The 21554-nt window shown below is 40.2% G+C and overlaps 1 protein-coding gene across 1 annotated transcript in view; it reads right to left on the reverse strand.

Moving 5' to 3' along the window:
- CC2D2B (coiled-coil and C2 domain containing 2B) overlaps positions 1 to 21554 on the reverse strand; it is a 102121-nt gene that overhangs the window by 32832 nt on the left and 47735 nt on the right. The window contains exons 16-21 of the mRNA XM_029911376.1: positions 20199 to 20402; positions 18200 to 18292; positions 16730 to 16824; positions 13611 to 13781; positions 8080 to 8182; positions 2271 to 2380 (exon numbers count right to left, since the gene is read on the reverse strand). Of these exons, the coding sequence (XP_029767236.1) occupies positions 2271 to 2380; positions 8080 to 8182; positions 13611 to 13781; positions 16730 to 16824; positions 18200 to 18292; positions 20199 to 20402 (776 nt within the window). The remainder of the gene's footprint in view (positions 1 to 2270; positions 2381 to 8079; positions 8183 to 13610; positions 13782 to 16729; positions 16825 to 18199; positions 18293 to 20198; positions 20403 to 21554) is intronic.

Genomic DNA, 21554 nt, shown 5'->3' on the forward strand with positions numbered 1-21554 from the left:
GATGTTTTTGAGTCTTCCAAATGCAGCATTTGCCTTCCCGATTCTTCTTCTTATTTCCTCGGAACTAGTAACATCTTGGCTGGTGGTACTTCCAAGATACTTAAAATTGTCCACCTTCTCCAGTTTTTCTTCTTCAATTTTGATTTCTGTCCCTATAGTCCCCATTAACATGACTTTACATTTAGCCGTAGAGTCATACAGTCATAGACTTTAAGGTCAGAAGGGACCATTATGATCGTCTAGTCTGACCTCCTGCATAACACAGGCCGCAGAATCTCACCCACCCACTCCCGCAACAAACCCCTAACCTATGTTTGAGCCATTAAAGTCCTCAAATCATGGTTTAAAGACTTCAAGGTGCAGAGAATCGTCCAGCAAGTGACCCGTGCCCCACACCGCAGAAGAAGGCGAAAACCCCCCAGGGCCTCTGCCAATCTGCCCTGGAGGAAAATTCCTTCCCAGCCCCAAATATGGCAATCAGCTAAACCCTGAGCATGTGGGCAAGACTCACCAGCCAGACACCCAGGAAAGAATTCTCTGTAGTAACTCAGATCCCACCCCATCTAACTTCCCATCACAGGCCATTGGGCATATTTACCACTAATAGTCAAAGACCAATTAATTGCCAAAATTAGGCTATCCCATCATACCATCCCTTCCATAAACTTATCAAGCTTAGTCTTGAAACCAGATATGTCTTTTGCCTCCACTGCTCCCCTTGGAAGGCTGTTCTAGAACTTCACTCCTCTGATGGTTAGAAACCTTCGTCTAATTTCAAGTCTAAACTTCCTGATGGCCAGTTTATATCCATTTGTTCTTGTGTCCACATTGGTACTGAGCTCAAATCATTCCTCTCCCTCCCTCTGATATATTTATATAGAGCAATCATATCTCCCCTCAGCCTTCTTTTGGTTAGGCTAAACAAGCCGAGCTCTTTGAGTCTCCTTTCATAAGACAGGTTTTCCATTCATCGGATCATCTTAGTAGCCCTTCTCTTTACCTGTTCCAGTTTGAATTCATCCTTCTTAAACATGGGAAACCATAACTGCACACAGTATTCCAGATGAGGTCTCACCAGTGCCTTGTATAACGGTACTAACACCTCCTTATCTCTACTGGAAATACCTTGCTAATGCATCCCAAGACCGCATTCGCTTTTTTCACGGCCATATCACATCGGTGGCTCATAGTCATCCTGTGGTCAACCAATACTCCGAGGTCCTTCTCCTCCTATGTTACTTCTAACTGATGAGTCCCCAGCTTATAACAAAAATTCTTGTTATTAATCCCTAAATGCATGACCTTGCACTTTTCACTATTAAATTTCATCCTATTACTATTACTCCAGTTTACAAGGTCATCCAGATCTTCCTGTATGATATCCCGGTCCTTCTCTGTATTGGCAATACCTTCCAGCTTTGTGTCATCCGCAAACTTTATTAGCACATTCCCACTGTTTGTGCCAAGGTCAGTAATAAAAAGCTTAAATAAGATTGGTCCCAAAACTGATCCCTGAGGAACTCCACTAGTAACCTCCCGCCAGCCTGACATTTCTTTGCATTGTATCTCAAACCTATCTTCTTCGTTACTTCTTTTACTTGGTTTGTGCATTTTTGTAGTCCGTTATAGTCAGTGAAGATGCCAATGAATGAACGGACTACAAGTGGCCACTGGATAGTTATAACTTTTAGTCACTACTGACTTGGCTGGTTTAAAAACATGGCCCAGAGATGAAAAAAACAATGTATCCCATTCCTAATGTCTTAAACCATCAGTTCTTAGCCTCAGGGTCATGAATATGTGTGCAAGAGGGTTGCAGCCAACCTCCTTTTCTTTATGACTACATGGAAGGGAAGTCCTGAAACTTTTTTCTGTTGAAATACAGGATCATGGTATGGAAAAGATTGAGAACCATTACCCTAAACCAGTAGTTTTCAATCTGTGGACTGGGTACCCCTGGAGGTCTGCAGACTATTTCTAAGATTTCCAAAGGGATCCGCACCTCCATTCTACATTTTTTAAGGGGCCACAAATGAAATAAGGTTGAAAACCATTGCCCTAAATCATTCAATCCTTCTACTTCATCTCCAACTCTTATACACAGATACAGAAAGGCAGATGAGTTCAGCAGGCTAAATGAAAAACTTTAAAATACTTTTGAAACAAAATATAACCACCTAACCATGGGAAACTTTGACTCCTTCACTAGAGCATTCAAATACTTTTATTTTCGTGTACATTTTTCATGGAGAAGTATTTGGCCAACTTACATAAAATCCACTTGAAGTTCTTCATTCCAGCATGGATGAGATCCATCTGCAGTGCTAGTTTGATAAACTGTGTGCTGGAAAGAAACTTCTACAAAAGGATGAACAGTCACCTAAAACACAAAAATCATACACTTTATTAGATTTGTACTGCTTTGTTTTATTTCCACATCATCTTATAGAATAATAAAAATGTAGGGACCTCAAGAGGTCATCAAGTCCAGCCCCCCGTGCTGAGGCAGGACCAAGTAAACTCCTAGACTATCCCTGACAGATGTTTGTCTAGCCTGTTCTTAAAAACCTCCAATGACAGGGATTCCACAACCTCCCTTGGCAACCTATTCTAGAACTTAACTACCCTTATAAAGTTTTCCCTAATATCTAACCTAAATCCTCCTTGCTGCAGATTAAGACGATTACTTCTTGTCCTACCTTCAGTGGACATGAAGAACAATTAATCACCATCCCCTCTTTGTAACAGCTCTGAACATATTTGCAGACTGTTACCAGATCCCCCCTGAGTTTTCTTTTCTCAAGACTAAGCATGCCCAGTTTTGTTAAAGGTCAGGTTTTCTACACCTTTTATACTCCTGGGGGAATTCTGTGCCACTGCGCAATTCAGAATTTTGCAGAAATTAATGTTGTGCACACAGAATTTCCTTTTTTCCCTACATAAATGGGCTGTAGAAATGTTGGCTCCCACTAGGGACCGCTGGACCCAGCAGAGCCCAGCTCACAAATGGAAGACAAGGCTGTGGGAAGGAGAAGCAAACTGGAGGGTTCCCAGAAGGTGCAGTTCCCTGCACACCCTGAAGGAAGGAGGCAGCGGCATGGAGGAAACTCCGGTAAGCCCGCGACCCAGCATCAGGCTGTTTCTCCCTCTGGATCCCTGGGCTCTAGGAGAGTAGGGTTTGAGAGTGTCTGGGCCAGGTGGGGGGGCGGTCCTGAAGCTGGGCTTGGGGAGGGGAGGGGGGAGTGAGTGTCTGGGCAGGGGGTGGGCATGGCTGGGTTTGGGGGGGGGGGACAACAGAGAAGCAGGAACTGGGTTGTCATAAGGATTTCTTTAACTCTCTACTCCTGGGGGAATTTGTTGTGTGTCTGTATTGTTACAAACAAACTTGCTGACAGGTATTTTGAAATAAATTACCAAAATAATTGAAACTGGTGTGATTATATAGTGTTATTTTGATAAATAAAATGTGCAGAATTTTGTAGAATTTTTAATATTTTGATGCAGAATTCCCCCAGGAGAATTTGATCATTTTTGTTGCTCTCTAGACTCTCTCCAATTCATGCAATCTTTCATAAAGTGTGGCACCCAGAACTGGACACAGTACTCCAGTTGAGGGCTCACCAGGGCCAAGTAGACAGACAATTACCTCCCGTGTCTTACATACAATGCTTCTGTTAATACAGCCCAGAGCAATATTAGCCTTTTTCACAATTCCATCACATTGTTGGCTCATATTTAATTTGTGCGCTGTGGAGTGGCTGGCTCCAGCCGGGCGGCGCGGCTGTAGCGCCACCAGCCACCGGTGCTCCAGGCAGCTCGGTAAGTTCAGGGGAGTTCAGGATGGTGGTCAGGGGTCGGGGGTGTGGATAGGGATCAGGGCGGTTAGAGGGCAAGGAACAGGGGGTTGAATGGGTGCAGGGGCCCCAGGGGCAGTCGGGAAGGAGGGGGTGTTGGATGGGGAGGCAGGGGGCATTCAGGGGTGGTGGTTCCGGGGGCGGTCAGGGGACAGGGAGCGGTGGGGTGGGGGTGGATGGGGCAGGAGTCCCAGAGCGGAGCCAGCGAGGGGCGGGGATAGGGGGCAGAGGCCGGGCCACGCCTGGCTGTTTGGGTAGGCACAGCCTCCCCTAACCGGCCCGCCATACCATTTCCGAAACCTGATGCGGCCCTCTGGCCAAAAAGTTTCCCCGCCCCTGCCCTACCTGCAAGCAAGTAGCAACTAAGAAAATTTTATTCATTAAAGTCCAGCTCCCTGGTGAATAACACATGGAAATTAACCAGCCTATTTACTCAGTACATTTGTGACTGATAAATGATACATCCGGTCAAGCGCTATTTATATTTAGATAACAGTTGCTCAGTACATATAACGATACCCTCATTAAAGATGATCCTTATCTCTAGAATTTATATTAAGATATGATTCCAACTCTTATGATATATTAACACTTACAGGTTATTAGGTTCTACAAGACTGAAAGTCTCCCAAATACAGTTTAATTTTCATTGTCTTCTAAGATTTCTGAAAATTAGTTTTTTATTAATATCAATTTAAATGTAGAGTCATCATTATACATCAGTGGAGTCCAGCCTGTGGCCCTGGAGGCTCTAGACTGTGGCCCTGAATGGTGAGTGTTAAGAAGAAAACATATATTTCATTCTTAATAGGAAATGTGTTCTCTGAGCTGTGTCTTAAAATTTTTAAACTGCAGTGTTTGAATTGACCCCATTACAATAGGGAGACAGTAGGGGGCACTTGGAGCGCTATCCCTTCCCTGGGGCAATTGCGTAACAGTTCCCCTGGTGGCCACCTGCTGCATCACAGGAGGAAGAAAGAGAGTAATTCTGGCTATGCCATTTGCCTACTTTCCTACTGGACTATCGGAGCCCCAGGGAGGACAGGATAGGAATTCAACTGGCACTGCCTGAGACTAGGGGAGCACTTAGTAAAGGATGGCTCTCCTTCCCATACACAGCCGTCAAGGGCAGCCCAGAAAAAAAGGAAAGAAAGAATTTGAGAACCAGCAACCAGTTATCACACTCTAATTCTTTGCTTTGTCTCAGCATTGATTAGAGCAGGTCAGGTAATTATGGTACCCACAGGCCCTCCCAAGCAATAACCAGACCAAAGTGCACTCTGATCACTCTTCAGATCAGAGGGGAGGGATAGCTCAGTGGTTTGAGCATTGGCCTACTAAACCCAGGGTTGTGAGTTCAATCCTTGAGGGGGCCATTTGGGGATTTAGTTGGGGACTGATCCTGCTTTGAGCAGGGGGTTGGACTAGATGATCTCCTGAGGTCCCTTCCAACCCTAATAATCTATGATTCTATGATTCCTCCCAACCCCAGCATACCCCTTCCTAACTTTGAAATGCTCCTGTGACAGGGGATGTGGGAAAGGAGACAAAAAAGCCATCTATGGTTTCTCTATGCCCACTGGGACTAACCCAGGGATCGGCAACCTTTGGCTCATGGCCCATCAGGGAAATCCATTGGTGGGCTGGGACGGTTTGTTTACCTGCAGGTTCGGCCGATCGCAGTCCAAAATCAGAAAATATGCATTTTGAGAAGTTACCATAAAAATACATATTTAACTATAATAATGAAACTGAAATCCCTCAAAATACCAGAGGTGCTGAAGCAAAAACATGCTGTAACAGAACAAAGGATTGGAGATCTTTTTAATGAATAAGAACAAATTCTTAAATGTCAGGGGGGAATTTTGTCCCAAATCAATATATTGGTGAGGGACCATTTAAATAAGTATTGACACAGCAGATACGGTTACAATAAAGAAAGTAAAACTTTGCCCTCTTATCCATTGTCAAAATATTGTTTGAAGCCTTTGTCATTCCTTTTAAATAGGGCTCCCACTGGCTGCGGTTCGCTGTTCCAGGCCAATAGGGGTTGCGGGAAGCCGCATGGGCCGAGGGTTGCCGATCCCTGGACTAACCCCATGTTGGGGAAATCCCCAGCATGGGACCTGCAAGTGGTTCTGGCTCCCTTTAGACTGAGCGGAACAGAACAGAGAGCCCAAAAATGTTGATTGTGGCCCTTGACCTTTTTGAAATAATATTCAGTTCTCAGGCTGAAAAGGTTGGAAACCACTGCTGTCCAAAATCAGAAAATATGCATTTTGAGAAGTTACCATAAAAATACATATTTAACTATAATAATGAAACTGAAATCCCTCAAAATACCAGAGGTGCTGAAGCAAAAACATGCTGTAACAGAACAAAGGATTGGAGATCTTTTTAATGAATAAGAACAAATTCTTAAATGTCAGGGGGAATTTTGTCCCAAATCAATATATTGGTGAGGGACCATTTAAATAAGTATTGACACAGCAGATACGGTTACAATAAAGAAAGTAAAACTTTGCCCTCTTATCCATTGTCAAAATATTGTTTGAAGCCTTTGTCATTCCTTTTAAATAGGGCTGTCAAATGATTAAAAAAATTAATTGAGATTAATAGCACTGTTAAAGAATAATAGAATACCATTTCTTTAAATATTTTTGGATGTTTTCTATATTTTCAAATATATTGATTTCAATTACAACACAGAATACAAAGTGTACAGTGCTCACTTTATATTTATTTGTGATTACAAATATTTGCACTGTAAAAAAACAAAAAATAGTATTTTTCAGTTCACCTAATACAAGTACTGTAATTCAATCTCTTTCAAAGTTGTAAAAAGTTGAATTTACAAATTTAGAATTATGTACAAAAAATAACTGCATTCAAAAATAAAATAATGTAAAACTTTAGAGCCTACAAGTCCACTCAGTCCTACTTCAGCCAATTGCTCAGACAAACAAGTTTGGTTACAATTTGCAGAAGATAATGCTGTCTGGTTCTTGTTTACAATGTCACCTGAAAGTGAGAACAGGCATTCGCATGGCACTGTTGTAGCTGGCAGCGCAAGATATCTGCTCGATAACGATCCAAAGCAGAGCCGACCGACGCATGTTCATTTTCATCCTCTGAGTCAGATGCCACCAGCAGAAGGTTCATTTTCTTTTTTTGGTGGTTCGTGTTCTGTAGTTTCCACATCTGAGTGTTGCTCTTTTAAAACTTCTGAAAGCATGCTCTACACCTTGTTCCTCTGAGATTTTGGATGGCACTTCAGATTCTTAAACCTTGGGTTGAGTGCTGTAGCTATCTTTAGAAATCTCACATTGGTACCTTCTTTGCGTTTTGTCAAATCTGCTGTGAAAGTGTTCTTAAAACAAACGTGCTGGGTCATCATCTGAGACTGCTATAACATGAAACATATGGCAGAATGTGGGTAAAACAGGACAGGAGATATACAATTCTCCCCCAAGGAGTTCAGTCACAAATTTAATTAACGCATTATTTTTTAATGAGCATCTTCAGCATGGAAGCATATTGTCTGGAATGGTTGCCAAAGCATGAAGGAGCATACGAATGTTTAGCATATCTGGCACGTAGATATCTTGCAATGCCAGCTACAAAAGTCCCATGCAAACACCTATTCTGACTTTCAGGTGACATCGTATATAAGAAGCAGGCAGCAGTATCTCCCATAAATGTAAACAAACTTGTTTGTCTTAGCGATTGGCTGAACAAGAAGTAGGACTGAGTGGACTTGTAGGTTCTAAAGTTTTACATTGTTTTGGTTTTGAGTGCAGTTATGTAACAAAAAATCTACATTTGTTAGTTACACTTTCATGATAAAGAGATTGCACTACAGTACTTGTATGAGGTTAATTGAAAAATACAATTTCTTTTATCATTTTTACAGTGCAAATATTTGTAATCAAAAATAATAATACAAAGGGAGCACTGTACAGTTAGTATTCTGTGTAGCAATAGAAATTAATATATTTGAAAAAGTAGAGAAACATCCAAAATATTTAATACATTTCAATTGATATTCTATTGTTTAACAGTGTGATTAATCGTGATTAATTTTTTTAATCGCAATTAATTTTTTGAGTTAATCACGTGAGTTAACTGCGATTAATCGACAGCCCTACTTTTAAACAATACAAAATGATTCACTCTTTTGGGGAGGGCGGGAGGGTTGTTTGTTTGAGTAATTTAAGTTATTTACCTCACTTAGAGGATCAGATGTGTATGATGAGTTGCCTGATAGTAGATGTCTACTCCGGGACAGCTGATTAATTGCATATGCTGGTGAATGAACACCTGCTGGTCTTTAGATATAAAACATGAATGACATACACATTTCAACCAGCTTTTCTTTTTAATCTACATGGCAATTGTTTGTATTAGTTCATTATTTACAGATGCTACAGATAATTAGTTACTATTTACAGATTCTATACATACTTATAAAGAACATCTAACAAAATCAGTAATACAAATCAAAACATAAATCCCTAAAATGAAGAAATGTCTAAAGCTTTATGGGCCTGATCATGCAGCCACTCCGTTGTTCCAGTCCAAATCTCACTGAAGTCATTTCAATTTGGACACATTATGCCTCCCGGCGCTGCCATGGTACTGGTGTGCCTGGTCTGCAGGAATGCCATTTCAGCTTTTGGGGGCAGAGGGGTAACTTTAACCATGATTCCAGGGGCGACTTAGGCACCTGAAAATTCTACGTTTTTTTTTGCAAACCACAACTTAGAAATTAGCTTACAGGAGCACTGTATCTACTTCCTATTTTAAAAAAGAATATATATATATACACAACACCAATTAAAGCCATATTTTACATTTATATGTAAATACAGCAAGATATTCACAATCCCAAGCCTTGCGGTATCAGTTTTGGAGCCTTAACACAGATACAAGAAACACAAGTTTGATACACTATCTTTAGAGATAAATAAAAATAAATAAAATCTGCTTACTTTCTCTAACAGACACACTCTGTTACTGTCATTATCTATTCCATTTTAGTCTATAGTTTTTCATTCTAAAACCACATTTACTTAATTTTAACATACGCAATTTTTTTCTCTTTTATTAAGAACGGGATTTAATTTTTCTAATTCTTTTGGCATTTATGTTTACCAATCACAATCATGGCCATGACTCACTAACATCTGACTCTATCATTACTATTAGAGGATCAGACTTGGAACCACATTTGTTTTTGTACAAATTTTAAGTTATTTTGCAGATATAATTAAAAATACAATTTGAAAATAAGTGACCATCTGCACGGTGTCTATAGTTATGTGTTTAGCTAATTGATTTTAAACGGGCACTGCTAAGGTGAGTACAAACTAAATTTACATTCTAGAAGGATACTATTATTTGATTGTACCACTTTAAATAAATACTGACAAAGCACAATATGGTAATAATGATAATTACTCCAGCCAGGACAGATTAGGCATTTTAGAACTCACTACTCAAAGAATTAAATTTAAGCATAAGAGAGAAATAAAATTATGAAATGCACAGACCCCAGACAAAAAAACTAAAATAACAGTACTATAATCCTTAAACTCTGAAAGAATAAAATTACAGAGAATATATGTGCACTGCACATTTTGACAGGAAGTAGCAAGAAGTAACAACAAGAATAATAATATTGTGTGTTACAGAGAGTGTGTGTGTGTGGGGGAGACTCTGTGTGTGTGTGTGTGTGTGGTGAGAGAGAAGTGTGTGTGTTTTGGGGGAGTGTGTGTATGTGTGTGTGTTTTGGGGGAGTGTGTGTATGTGTGTGAGTGAGAGAAAGAAAGAGACTGTGTGTGTGCCTGAGTATGTCTGTGCCTGTCTCTAAGATGAGCTTGTTCAGTACAGCAGCAGCCACAGCTCCCCCTCCTGAGCCAGAGGCATCAGCATAGACAGGCTACCTGTCCCCCAACCCCAGCAGAGACCCACTAGGGCATAGCCACCTCTTGCATCAGGTGAGCTCCCCCCATGCCGCACCAACCATGGATCAACATCCCAAAGACGGGGAGACTTCTTTGGGAAGTATGAGAGAGAGAGTGAGTGTGAGAGAGAGGGAGAGTGTCTGTTGGGGGAGTGTGGGAAGGGTGGTGGAAGCTGGGCAGCCAGAGAGCAGCTGCTGTGGGCTGGGCACCCAGTTCTGGGAGGGGTGGATACAGGGGAGCAAAGGCAATTTTGGGGTGGCTATAGTTTCCACAAGCACCCCCAGCACCATGCCTGTTGGTAAAATTATAATGTGGTTTGAAACTCGGGGGGAGGGAAGAGTGCCTCTCCACCCTCCTTAAATGGCACCCCTGTTGGTCTGCTTCTCAGGCCAGCTCAGCTTCCACAGAAACATAGTTATCCCTAAGACTATGATATTCCATTTCTATATAAAGTCCTTTGATAACATGTTAAACTTCATGCAGTTTTTAGACAAAATAAACTTCAGCCCAAAGGCCCAATCTGAATGTCCCCTCCCAACACTTGGCAGCTTTTGATTCTGCATTTATGAGCAGCTGGTGAGGCTGTCTCTCTCAGGGACACAATTTCCACGTTTTAGCTCCTAGATGGACTCTCACTTCTCTTTGACTGAAATTTTCATAAATTATTTTTGGGCGCGTTAAACTATTGCTGAGTCTCTTTCATGTTGTAGTTTTGTTTTATTTTCACACTAATCTCAGAACCACAGTGAATTTTTTCTTTACATTTGGGGTATTGTAATATACCATGGATGAAATAATGAATAAACCATCTCTAAGTTAATTATTGTTGCTAAATATGATTTGCATTCTGTGAAGGAATCAGCCTATCCATTATTGCAAACAATGTCCAATTGCATGAAAGTTATAGACTGTTGTTTTGTAATGCTAATTATTTGCATAGCAAGTTTGGAGTGAGGCACACATTCTTAGATGCATACTCTCTCAAGGCATTTACTTTTTCTTTGTTTCAGATAAACAAGAGCTCAGAACTGCACAAGAATTTGATTGGATTTGGCAACCATTATGCTAGACATCTGTACTCTCACAAACCGTTCCTACATGTTTATACACTGAATTAGTCTTTCATTATGCAGCTGAACTCCAAATAAATGAAAGGATTGCACACTTTGTTACTTTTGTAGGCCGAGCACATTGCACACACCAGGGCCTCCTTTCATTCCTCCATTTCCCCCACAGTTCCAACAAGTTCCCTGTGAGCCACCTTCCCGTCCCTATTTCAAGGACTCCATGCAACCTGCCTCCAACACTCTCCTCCCTCATGCCCCAGTCTCTACATATCCCCTCACTGCTACATGCTAGGGGCTCATTGTGCCCCCCAATTCCCTCCTCCCCCACATGCCAGAGGCTCAGTGTGCCCATGTTCCCATACAAGGGTCCCCTGTTCTTCCTTCCTTCTCTGCCAGGGGCTCAGTGTGTCCTCCTCTTCCTCTCTCTGCCACATTCTAGGGCCTGTATGTGGCCCCACTGTCCCCCTTGCCCTAAACCATCGTCCCTCATTCTCTCCCCATGCCAGGGGCTGTGTGCTCCCTTCATTTTCCCCTCTCCACCCAATTCTTGCCTTCCCCCCAAATCAGGGTCCTCATTCTTCCCCCTGCCAGACATTCTGTGTGCCCCCATTTTCCCCACATTCAAGGGTCTCTGTATGCCCCCAACATCCCATCTCCCGCCTCCCACCTTTGCCCCTTGTTCTCTCCCTATGCATGCTCCCTCATCTCTCCTCTCCACACCATTCTCCCCTTCAGGGTCCCCATTCTTCCCCCTGCCAGGTGTTCTGTATGACCCCATTCTCCCCATCTCCAAAATGCCAGGGTTTCTCTCTACTGCTTCATTTCTCCTTCCCCATATTTTCCCCTTCTTTACCATGGCAGGGGCTTTGTGTCCCCCCTCATTCTTCCCCACCTCATGCCAGCAACCTGTGTGGCTCCGATGGCCCCCATACCATTGTCCCCCATTTTTCCCCTCAGGCCCGGGGCTTTGTGTCCCCCACATTCCATCCACCTTCTAATTTCTTTTCTTTATGCCTTAGAGATACAAACAGAAATGCCATCACATGGAATGTTAGACCTTGCTTTGCTCAGCCATAAAGTATAATAAAGAGTCAATGTCTTCATGAATTGAGTCTACAGTACAAGCACTGAAAGTCATGAGCTTCTTCTACTTTATCCAAATAATAAAGTACTAATATTTTAAACAAGTTTTTAAATGATAGAATGTTTGTCAAAACTATACCAATGACATGTAATGTATCACTTTGAATACATTTTTCTGTAAATACTTTCATTTCCTACTTTATGCCCTAGCAGTATGTTAGCCTTAATGAAAATGTTTCTCATGATGCAGTAGCTCTTAAACCAGGCTTGGTGTGTTAAAATATGTCTATTTAGATTAATATTTGTGGTAGCTAGAAAGAAAATTGTGCTCATCCAATGTAAATAGCAACTGTTTTTGTTTGCTGTGTTATAAAACTTATATGATGTTTTTAAATTTAGTTCCAACTTGCAAATACTATCCTTTTCAGCGCAAGCTTCACTTAATTTTCCAGTCGTACTAGAAGAATATTTCTAAAACTTAAATGAGTAATTACATAAAACAGTAAAGGAAAATATTAAGTGGGGGAAGACAACATAGTCTATACTTGTAAAAAAAATAGCTGATGCAGTCATTCAGTTGCAGTCATGAAAAAATACTAAATTCTATGAGACTTACAAACTGATCTTCATTTTAGAGGCAAAATATTAAACAAACTATTACTACCAGAGAGTGCATATGGGTCAAAAGTTACATTATGAGCAACTTGATAAGTAAAACTGGCTAACAAATTATAGTCTCTAATTAATAACATTTTCTGTCAGATACCATACGATGTCCCAGCCTAGTTGACTTCCTTTTTTTCCTTTCTGTACTATATCTGATAGCTCATACTTTGATGCAGACAGTTAGTTCAATCCCAGCTAAGCAGTATCCAGAAAAGAGCTGAACATATCAAATACCAATCAATCAGTTACAAGAAGTCTCATCATACTTTCCATCCTGTGAGTGGAAGGTAGAGCACTCCACCAGATCACCATCTGGGAGTGCAAAAGGAAAGAGTGCTGCTTTGTGGAATTCTTCCTTGCATAAAGTCCTCTGCCGGATTGGACATCTATACATGGGTTGGGAGCAGGACTTGGGAGACTGCCATGCAAATGCCACAGTATTCTGACCCAATCCTGGAGAACTTTTCTGGGCAAGTTATTGCTGATCCTAAGGTGGTTTTACATCATCTACCAAAGCATATGGTCTGACCTGCTATGTCAATTCCTATGTTCCTGATCATAGTGCAGAAAATTGCATTTCTGGGGGGAAAATCTGTATATTTATGCAGCAATAACTATACAGTAGCCCTGCATTCTGGTTAGCTGAAACAATTCCATGTCAATATAAGCAGCATTAAACACATAACAGAACTATCTACAGCATACTGTTCCTTACAGATAAAATACAGATTTCATTGGAGTTGAATAACTAACAAACTCCTATAATCTGCACTTTTGGTCAGTTACATTTTTTCTTCTTCTAAGTGAGATCTATAAAACTATGTGAATACTCTTAGAAGGGAAATGGTAGAAACTAAATTAGACAAAACTCTAGAAAAGATTAATTAGGGAACAATCCTGGACTACGTGGAGGATGTACCAAATTACCTAATAGGTTTTTACCATCCCTAACTTCTGTTTCTATGGTTTCCTACCTAGTAACTGATGGATTTCTTGAAGGAATGTTATAAGCTCTCAATACTCTGATAAGAAGCTTAACATCTCCATCAGAGATTGTCTGCGCTGGAACTTTTTTTCTTTCTTTTCTTTGCGGCTTTAAATGTCTTCTACGTTCACCTATCTTAAAAACTGCATTCCTCAAATGGCTAGATAGAGTTGAAAATGTTTTAATCAGCTTTATATGTAAACATCTTCCTTTATTATACATGATTTAAGAAAATGGAAAAATTGTTACCTTTCTATGATTGTCCTCAACCCGAAGGCTCCACAAAGTCCGCTACAGACCTTACCATGCAAATCTAATGCACCTGGGAAACATTTAGAAACTACAGTGAAATGTGTAATACAAGCCCCCTATAGTCAGATATGTAGGACAAAAGAAGAATTTTCACCCTTCCCTAAAATCAGTAATATTGATCCATTTTGGGACCACTGTTTGGAACATCCTCCTGCCAAAAGGAGGTTTCTGCAACAGAATGAAGGTAAAGCTTGTAGTGCTTTAAAAAAAGTGTTGATTGATGAGCAGCTGACAGCTTTACAGATTTCCTTTAAAGTACCTGATGCCCTTTCTACCCAGAATGCTACTGTGGAAAGTGTTGAGTAGATTCTGTTCTCTTTTGTAATCAAGGCTAAGTATGTTTCAGTGATACAAAACTCAATCCACTTAACTACAGAGATTTGCAAGCTTTCAAGTTCTGATGCATAGGATGGAAGAAAATGAATTAAGATTATGTTTTCCAGAGTTAGAACCTATCAGTATGAATGAATCATTTATGAAAGCTTCTACCGCTATAAGCATATCCCAGATAAGGAAGATAGGTGCCAGTGTTGGTTTGTGTAGAAATGCTGTGTTAAAGAACCTTGATACCATTGGATGATCTATCAGAGATTTGGATACACCTATGTTCACGACACTGCTTAACACTGAAAGACCTGGTATGTCACAGTGGATGTCAGGCGTATCCGTAGGTCATTCTGTAAGAAATCCAGAAGAGCTGCACCATCTGGTTTCCTAGTGCTCACATTTCTATATTGAAAGTAATATAAGAATTCTGTCCAAAACCTTGCATAAGTCAAGGGGATAGAATAACTATGGGAGATTAACTTTGGAGAAGTATCCTCATCTTATTTAAGACTTGTTACTCAACAGCCAAACTGTCATGCTTAGGTAGTCTGGATTGGGATGCAAGAGTAGGCTCTGTCATAGGAGATTATGCCACCTGGGATAATGGAGTGGAGACTTCTGGAATATCTCCATTAAGTCAAAATACTATGGGTCTTTGGTTATAAAAAATAACAAGTTTTCCCTCCATTATCTTCTGAATTACTCTAACTTCATGCCAGCAGAGAAAGGAAAGCATAGAGAAGCAGGTTTTGATATCTGTAAGCCAGGTGTATTCCCAGTGATCTTTGATCCGCTTCCCAAGTCTAGAAGAGTCTTGCCTTTGGTTTAATCTTAATGCAGTTAGATACACCTCTCTTGATATCACCCAAACACTTCCTAGTTCAGGGAAGTGTTCCAAATTCTATCCACGGTCAGCTTAGCCAGTCCACTTATCTGTTCATTGTCACTGTTGCATGGGTAACCCTGATACAGTTTAGGTGATCTTCCTTGCATAGAAAATAATCTGCATTACTTCTGCATTTAGACTTGAGTTTTGTGTTCTAGGATCCACTATAGAATAGCCTAGAACAGGACCCTCTCCCCCTCAGAGATGGACTGGGCTTGGGAGTGTTCTAGTTTTTCACACCAAGAGTCCTTGATTGATGAGAATGATCCAGTTTGCTGACCCTTCGGAGCTGAAAAGTACTGACCTTCCCTTCCCCAACTAATGATGCAAACTCTGAGCTCTTTCCTTGGCAGAGCGAGACCTGCTAGTTGTGAACAATCATACTAGAGTCCTGCTTCTATTGCTCCTGAAGGGTCTCATAACAGACAGAGCATCTCTTGGCCTCTGGTTTGGCCCACACTGTCGTTATGCAAGGAGTGAGAAACTGAGAAGAGCTCAGCAGGTGGTCTCATTTGGAGAATAAAGCCTCTAAAATTTCAGCCTAAAGGAATGGAGGAAATGGGGAGGGCCTGACTCACTGTTGCTGCAAAATCTACTTTAAATGCTAAGATTGCAATGGATAATGTGGGAGCACTGAACAGCTGCTGTTTGTACTGCCACAGGCAGAGAATCTAACAAAAGAGTAGAAGGGGTAGGCCAAGTCCCAGGGTCTTGAGGACAAGTCTGAACTGCCTCTGGTATTTTCAGGAAGAGAGCAGCAGCTAAAATGTCTTAGACTGAGGGAAGAGGTCAGAATCAAGATAATTTCCCATGCTGATAATTCTGACTCCCTTCTGAAATGTTGCTTGATAGATTCATGAATAAGGAACTGCAAAGAGAATTCATTTAATCTCATCAAGTTTTGTTTTGTTTCTTAAATTTGATTTCCACTTTTAATATTTGCAATTTATATAGTATTCTTTTTGACACTTTTCATGTAAATGTAATTTAGAAGATAAAGATGATAGGAACTATTCCTGAAAAATATGATGGATTCCTGGTTACAGATTCCTGTTTTTTCCAAAAGAAGCAAACTTTCTGAAGTTTAGGTTCCATTTGAGAACCTATTCTGCATTCCTAACACAGTAACTCCTGAGGATATATACCAAAAAGGATATAGAGACCAAAAATGAAACCTGATAACCCGATATTCCCCAAGCAAGTCCTGCACAGAAGCAAGATTAGCAAGTTTATGCAATACTAAAACTAGAACATTTTCAGAATAGAACCATACATTTAAAAAATTACCAATTAAAACATTCTTTCTATTTTTCTACCTATTCCCTCCAAAAGTTCATACTGTGAACTGTTAAACAATCACTTTTAAAATGACTATCACCTAAAATGTTCTTTTTAGCTTTTAGCCAACTCACATCCATTAAACTCAGTGAGAGTCATGTGGCTAAATTCTCATATACCAATTTGAAAATATATAGTATTACAAAATTGCCAAGTAAAATATTACATTAATAAAGTAATGCATTTTCATAAATTCATAATCTTTTGATACATTCATTAATTCAAAGTTTAGTTTTTAGTTATACCTCATAGATATAATTTCTTCATAATCGCTCACAATATCCATTAAATTAAATTTGTGCTTAACTTTGACAAGTCGCTTTAAAATTAGTTTTCTCATCTGCAAAAAATAATTGAGTTTTTAATGAAAGATAACATCTCTAAAATGAAAATTCACATTTGTAAATATATAGGCAGGAATTCTCCACTATGGCACTTTCATGCTACAGTGCCCTGGATCTGGCCAGGAGAGGGTCCCCAAGTTCAGAATTCTTCAAAGCAGCTTACACTGCCTTGCAAGTCCACTACTGCAAGCCCCAGCAAATAGGTCGCAGATTAGATGGAAGGGAAAGTGAGGTAGTGTAGACATCACAGATACCTCTGTTACTGTTCTGCCTTATGCTGCAAACCATGTGGCAGCCTGAAGAGGTCACGATAACTTAGACAGCTTCCCCAGGCTGCCTTAGTTATGCTGGGGATCATTTTGGCCCCTGCAGCAGACTGGAATCTGCAAAGATGGCATTAAGCCACTTTCCTCCCACAACCTGTGTTGAGAGATTTGTGCTGTACCTCTTAGATCTGCAGCACAAAATTTCACCCACTGAATTAACGTACATGATGATTCTAATGGGCAGAAAACTTCTCCCCACGCTCAGGTTGAGTAATTTGGCTGGACACTGATAAAGTCCCCTGGGGGCAACCGAGGAGAAATCCTTGATCCTAATCTTCTTAGTCAAGAGTGTCATGAAACAAACTCCCATTACAACCAGCTAAGAAGAAAAAGTTTCAAAGCCCTCTTCACCTTCTCTAGTGTATCCCTGCCTCCATTATTTAAATTTGTTCACCACTACTGGACTTTGTGTATGGCAGCAACGGAGTAATTTACTAAAATATTAATTTCTTAAATTCTACTTCTGAAGATGCTGAGGTGCTATTACTTCAATAAGAGTTAAGAGGATTCAACATGCCACAGGAATTACTCAGCATCTTACAGATGTGAGCCCTTGGTCTGGGCCCTAGTCATCGTCATTCTGCTGCTAATGCATACAGTGCAGTGACAGACATTGGTAATGGAACATGGTGCCCCTCACCTCTAGGTCATCAGCTGAATTTCAGTGCTGGCTGGTAGGAACCAGAAGTCATCACCATCTGATAGCTATTCAGTATTCTATACAAAATTAATTGGTGATCTCAGTCCAATTGAGGACAGGTGTCCAGCTCACCAAAAACACAATCACAAATGACTCCCTTATTTAAAGTCTGGAAGCCAAGGATTGTATGGGTACAGAGACTCAGCTCCAGAAGTCATCTCTTCAGAAAAGGTTTTAGGATCATTAGTGAAGAAGTTTGGACTGCTGCTGCACATTCTACTGCTATTCATTTTCTAGTACATTTCAATCCAACATTGTAATAAGTATTACTTTCACATTACAGATTCTGAAAAGAAAAAGTCATTTTTCTCATAGCCAACACAGTCATGTCAATATTTGTCATACCTTCCTTATAAAGTTGGCAGACCTAATCCTTTGAGCAGTAATAGGATCCACATCTGTCACTGATATATCCTTCTCTAACTGGCTTTCATATTCCTGAATATAGAATTAGGTAATTTTCCTGGATCATACACTGATCTTTACAAAACTTTTTAAAGAAAACGAAGAGAGGCATTTAAACAACCTATATTATGTTCCACTTTTTAAAAACTATGATGAAATTAACAGAAGTTCCAGAATATGACATCTTTGCTGGATTCTCTCAAAGTGTATCCCTAAACACTTCACAAAGTTAAACATTTACAAAACTGTAACTAACAACAACAGTGGGAAACGGAAATTAAAATATATAGGCAAGAGGAGAAATATGTGTTTCCCCATACATGAGCTGAAAACAAAAGGAGAGTCAAAGAGGTGCAGAAATACAGAAAAGCAGTTTTATGAAAACAGGAACGACAGGGGAAAATGTGTTGGAACTAAAAGTAGTGAGACTGTGTGACAACACCAAGAAAAAAACTGATGCAAACTGAGCAGAGGGCAAAGGAAGAGAAATAGGAAAAGAAAAAGTGCTTGAACCACCAGTTGTGAGGTTGTGTGAAAAGACAAAGAAAAAGCTGGTGGTTGTTGGAGACAGTCTATGGAGGGTTTTAAAAATAAGTAGAGCATTTCTGAAATGAATACTGCAATGAACTAGGGAGCCAGTGGGGAAATTTGAGAGGAAAACATGATTCTCTGTATGTGTGAGAAAATGAGCCAAAGTATTTTGCAGTTTGGAGAACTGGAACTTGGGGAGGCCATAGCCAATCAAGATGAGAGAAGATGAAAGCATGGAGGAGTTTCAGCCAAGGTGAATCTGAAATAGTGATGGTGGCACACATAGTCCATGTTGTGGAGTGTGTGCTAGATAAAACTGCCACCCTAGGAGAAGGAGAAAGTTTAGAGTCAGGGATGATGACAGAATAAGAGAAAAGGAGGCAAATGGAATGTCTGAGTCAAGAAGGAAGACAGAGGAGATGGAGTGGTGCTGCAGGATTTTCCTCTGGCTGTATTTCCTGAGATATTTAGCTGAAGAAAATGAAGATGAAGCCACAAGCTTACTTTGTGAGAGCATGCAGAGAGGCTAAACATTAAAGATGTCAAAACATATAAACAGCTGAATATCATCAGCAAACAATGCCAGCACTTCCTGATATTAACCATACTTGTGGGAGGACTGGAAATGCTATTGCAAAGTTCCCATTCTGTGGCCACTGTCTTTACTACATGTTGCATTCTATCTATGTTATGCATACTTACCCATGCATCCTAGAGAGAATACTGATGATCAAAGAAGGACCACAGGACAAAACAGGCAGTTCATAGAATCATAGAAGATTATGGTTGGAAGAGACCTCGGGAGGTCCAAACCCCTGCTCAAAGCAGGACCAACCCCACCTAAATCATCCCAGCCAGGGCAGTTGTATTAAAGGAGAATTACCAACACTGTCTAGAACTCGTTTGGTATCAGAAAGAGCTAGAGGGGACAAAAGATCAAGCAAAAGACATCCCTGAATATTTTTATTTAAAAAAATGTCATCAGGAGCATTCAGAAATAGCTAATATAACAGGATCCCAAGAAGTGTCTATGTTTGCCCTCATTTTTTCTTAGCAGCACTAGAAGAATCTATGCTTGGGTTAAGGTCACAAAAAGCAATTATTTCCTAGAGACTGAAAGCAATGTTGTCCAATTTATTGTGTTAAAATTTCAGGGTCACGTTACTCTGACTAGCACTTTACATCATTGAACTCAACAAGGACTACTTGAGTAATGAAGTGCTAGTCAACATGAATAAGGACATTGGAATTTGGCTCTTAAGCATTATATCATGATACTGTAAAAGATTACACATGTCCTTGCTGCATATAGAAATCAAATAGGAAGAGGAAAGTTGAATTCAACTACTGTGAAAAATGAAAGATTAATATTAAACTCAGATTGTCATATATAACATGAAACAAATACCTGAATGACTGCATCTGGTATCTCTCTATCATACAGTGGTATTTGCCGAAAATGGCAGAAATCTAACTGCTCTGAGTTCCTAAGCTGCAACAGCTGGAAACGTTTACACTTTTTAATCTCTTCTTCAGTAACAAAGTTAAATTCTTCTTGCAGCTGTTCAAGACGAAAATATTTTGACACAGTTTGTTCCTTGGATCTTGCATACTGTTAGAGAAAGTAAAAGCAAGGTTCAAATATTTTAAAACTTTTTGGGTGATGACTAATAAATTTTGCTATTTGTTTTTATAAAGTGCAACTACTGGCTTGAGCCAAGCAAAGAACCAACAGGTTCTAAGTAAACTTCCCATACTTCTAACAATACATCTCAGTATGACCTGCAATACCATTGCTATTATTTGGAGCTTCTCTTCAGCATAGATTTTATTATGTGAACAAAGGCCCACATTTTTTCTATTGGTATTAACTTTAAGGAGAAACAGACATTTGAGTTTGTATGGCATTTTTATTTGTTCTTTTTCTTTAAAAATCCACCTAGTATTTTTCTCTGTCACCGAAATTAAATGAATGACTAATCCATACTATCTCTGTATACATCCATTGGCCTAGGAAATTCTAATGAAGATGTTTCTTAAAATAGCACTGTTCACGGACAATAGGTGGACCGCAATCATTACTGAGTGGTACCCGCAAGAACAGAAAATACCACCTGGTCAGCCTCCAAGAAGATGGGAAGATGACATTGTTAAACGTTTCGGATGAACGTGGAGAAGAAAGGCAAGAATGCGAGAAGAATGGTGGACGTGTTGTGATCTGCGCAGTCTTAATGACAGTTGAAGACTGATCGATCCAGGTGATCCAGGTGCTTTGCTTAAAGTATATGTTGTAAAATATTACAAAGAGAAACAGAGTCTATAACTACCACCTTTGAAGCAGCCTACTCAGTATCTACAAAGGGATCAAAGGAGACAACGCTTAGTCTTTCAAAAACTTCAAAATGAAAATTAAACTAGATTTTGTAGCAGTGAAGCCTCTTCTCGCTATTGAAAAATTCCCCAAATTGCATTGGGAAATCAGCTGTTCAGGCAGTGATCAGAAGTCATTACATGGACTCTCGAATAAGTCCACAGAGCCCCAGTAATTTTCAACTATTACCATTGCACCACATTTGACCACCACCTGGTTAATCTCTGCAGCTACTACTGAGCAACTATAGGATCACCTAACTGACAGCAGTGTGTCTCTGGTAGGATGGCTCCTGTTTCCATGCATAAAGTTAACTTCCTTCTGAATCCCTGAGATCCACAGAGTGAATGAAGTAGGGAAAACCCTATGAGGCTCCCCATCAGTGTGTTTTCC

The sequence above is a fragment of the Terrapene carolina genome, unplaced genomic scaffold (assembly GCF_002925995.2).
Source record: "Terrapene carolina triunguis isolate 2854851 unplaced genomic scaffold, T_m_triunguis-2.0 Scaffold95, whole genome shotgun sequence".
Classification (NCBI taxonomy): Eukaryota; Metazoa; Chordata; order Testudines; family Emydidae; genus Terrapene; species Terrapene triunguis.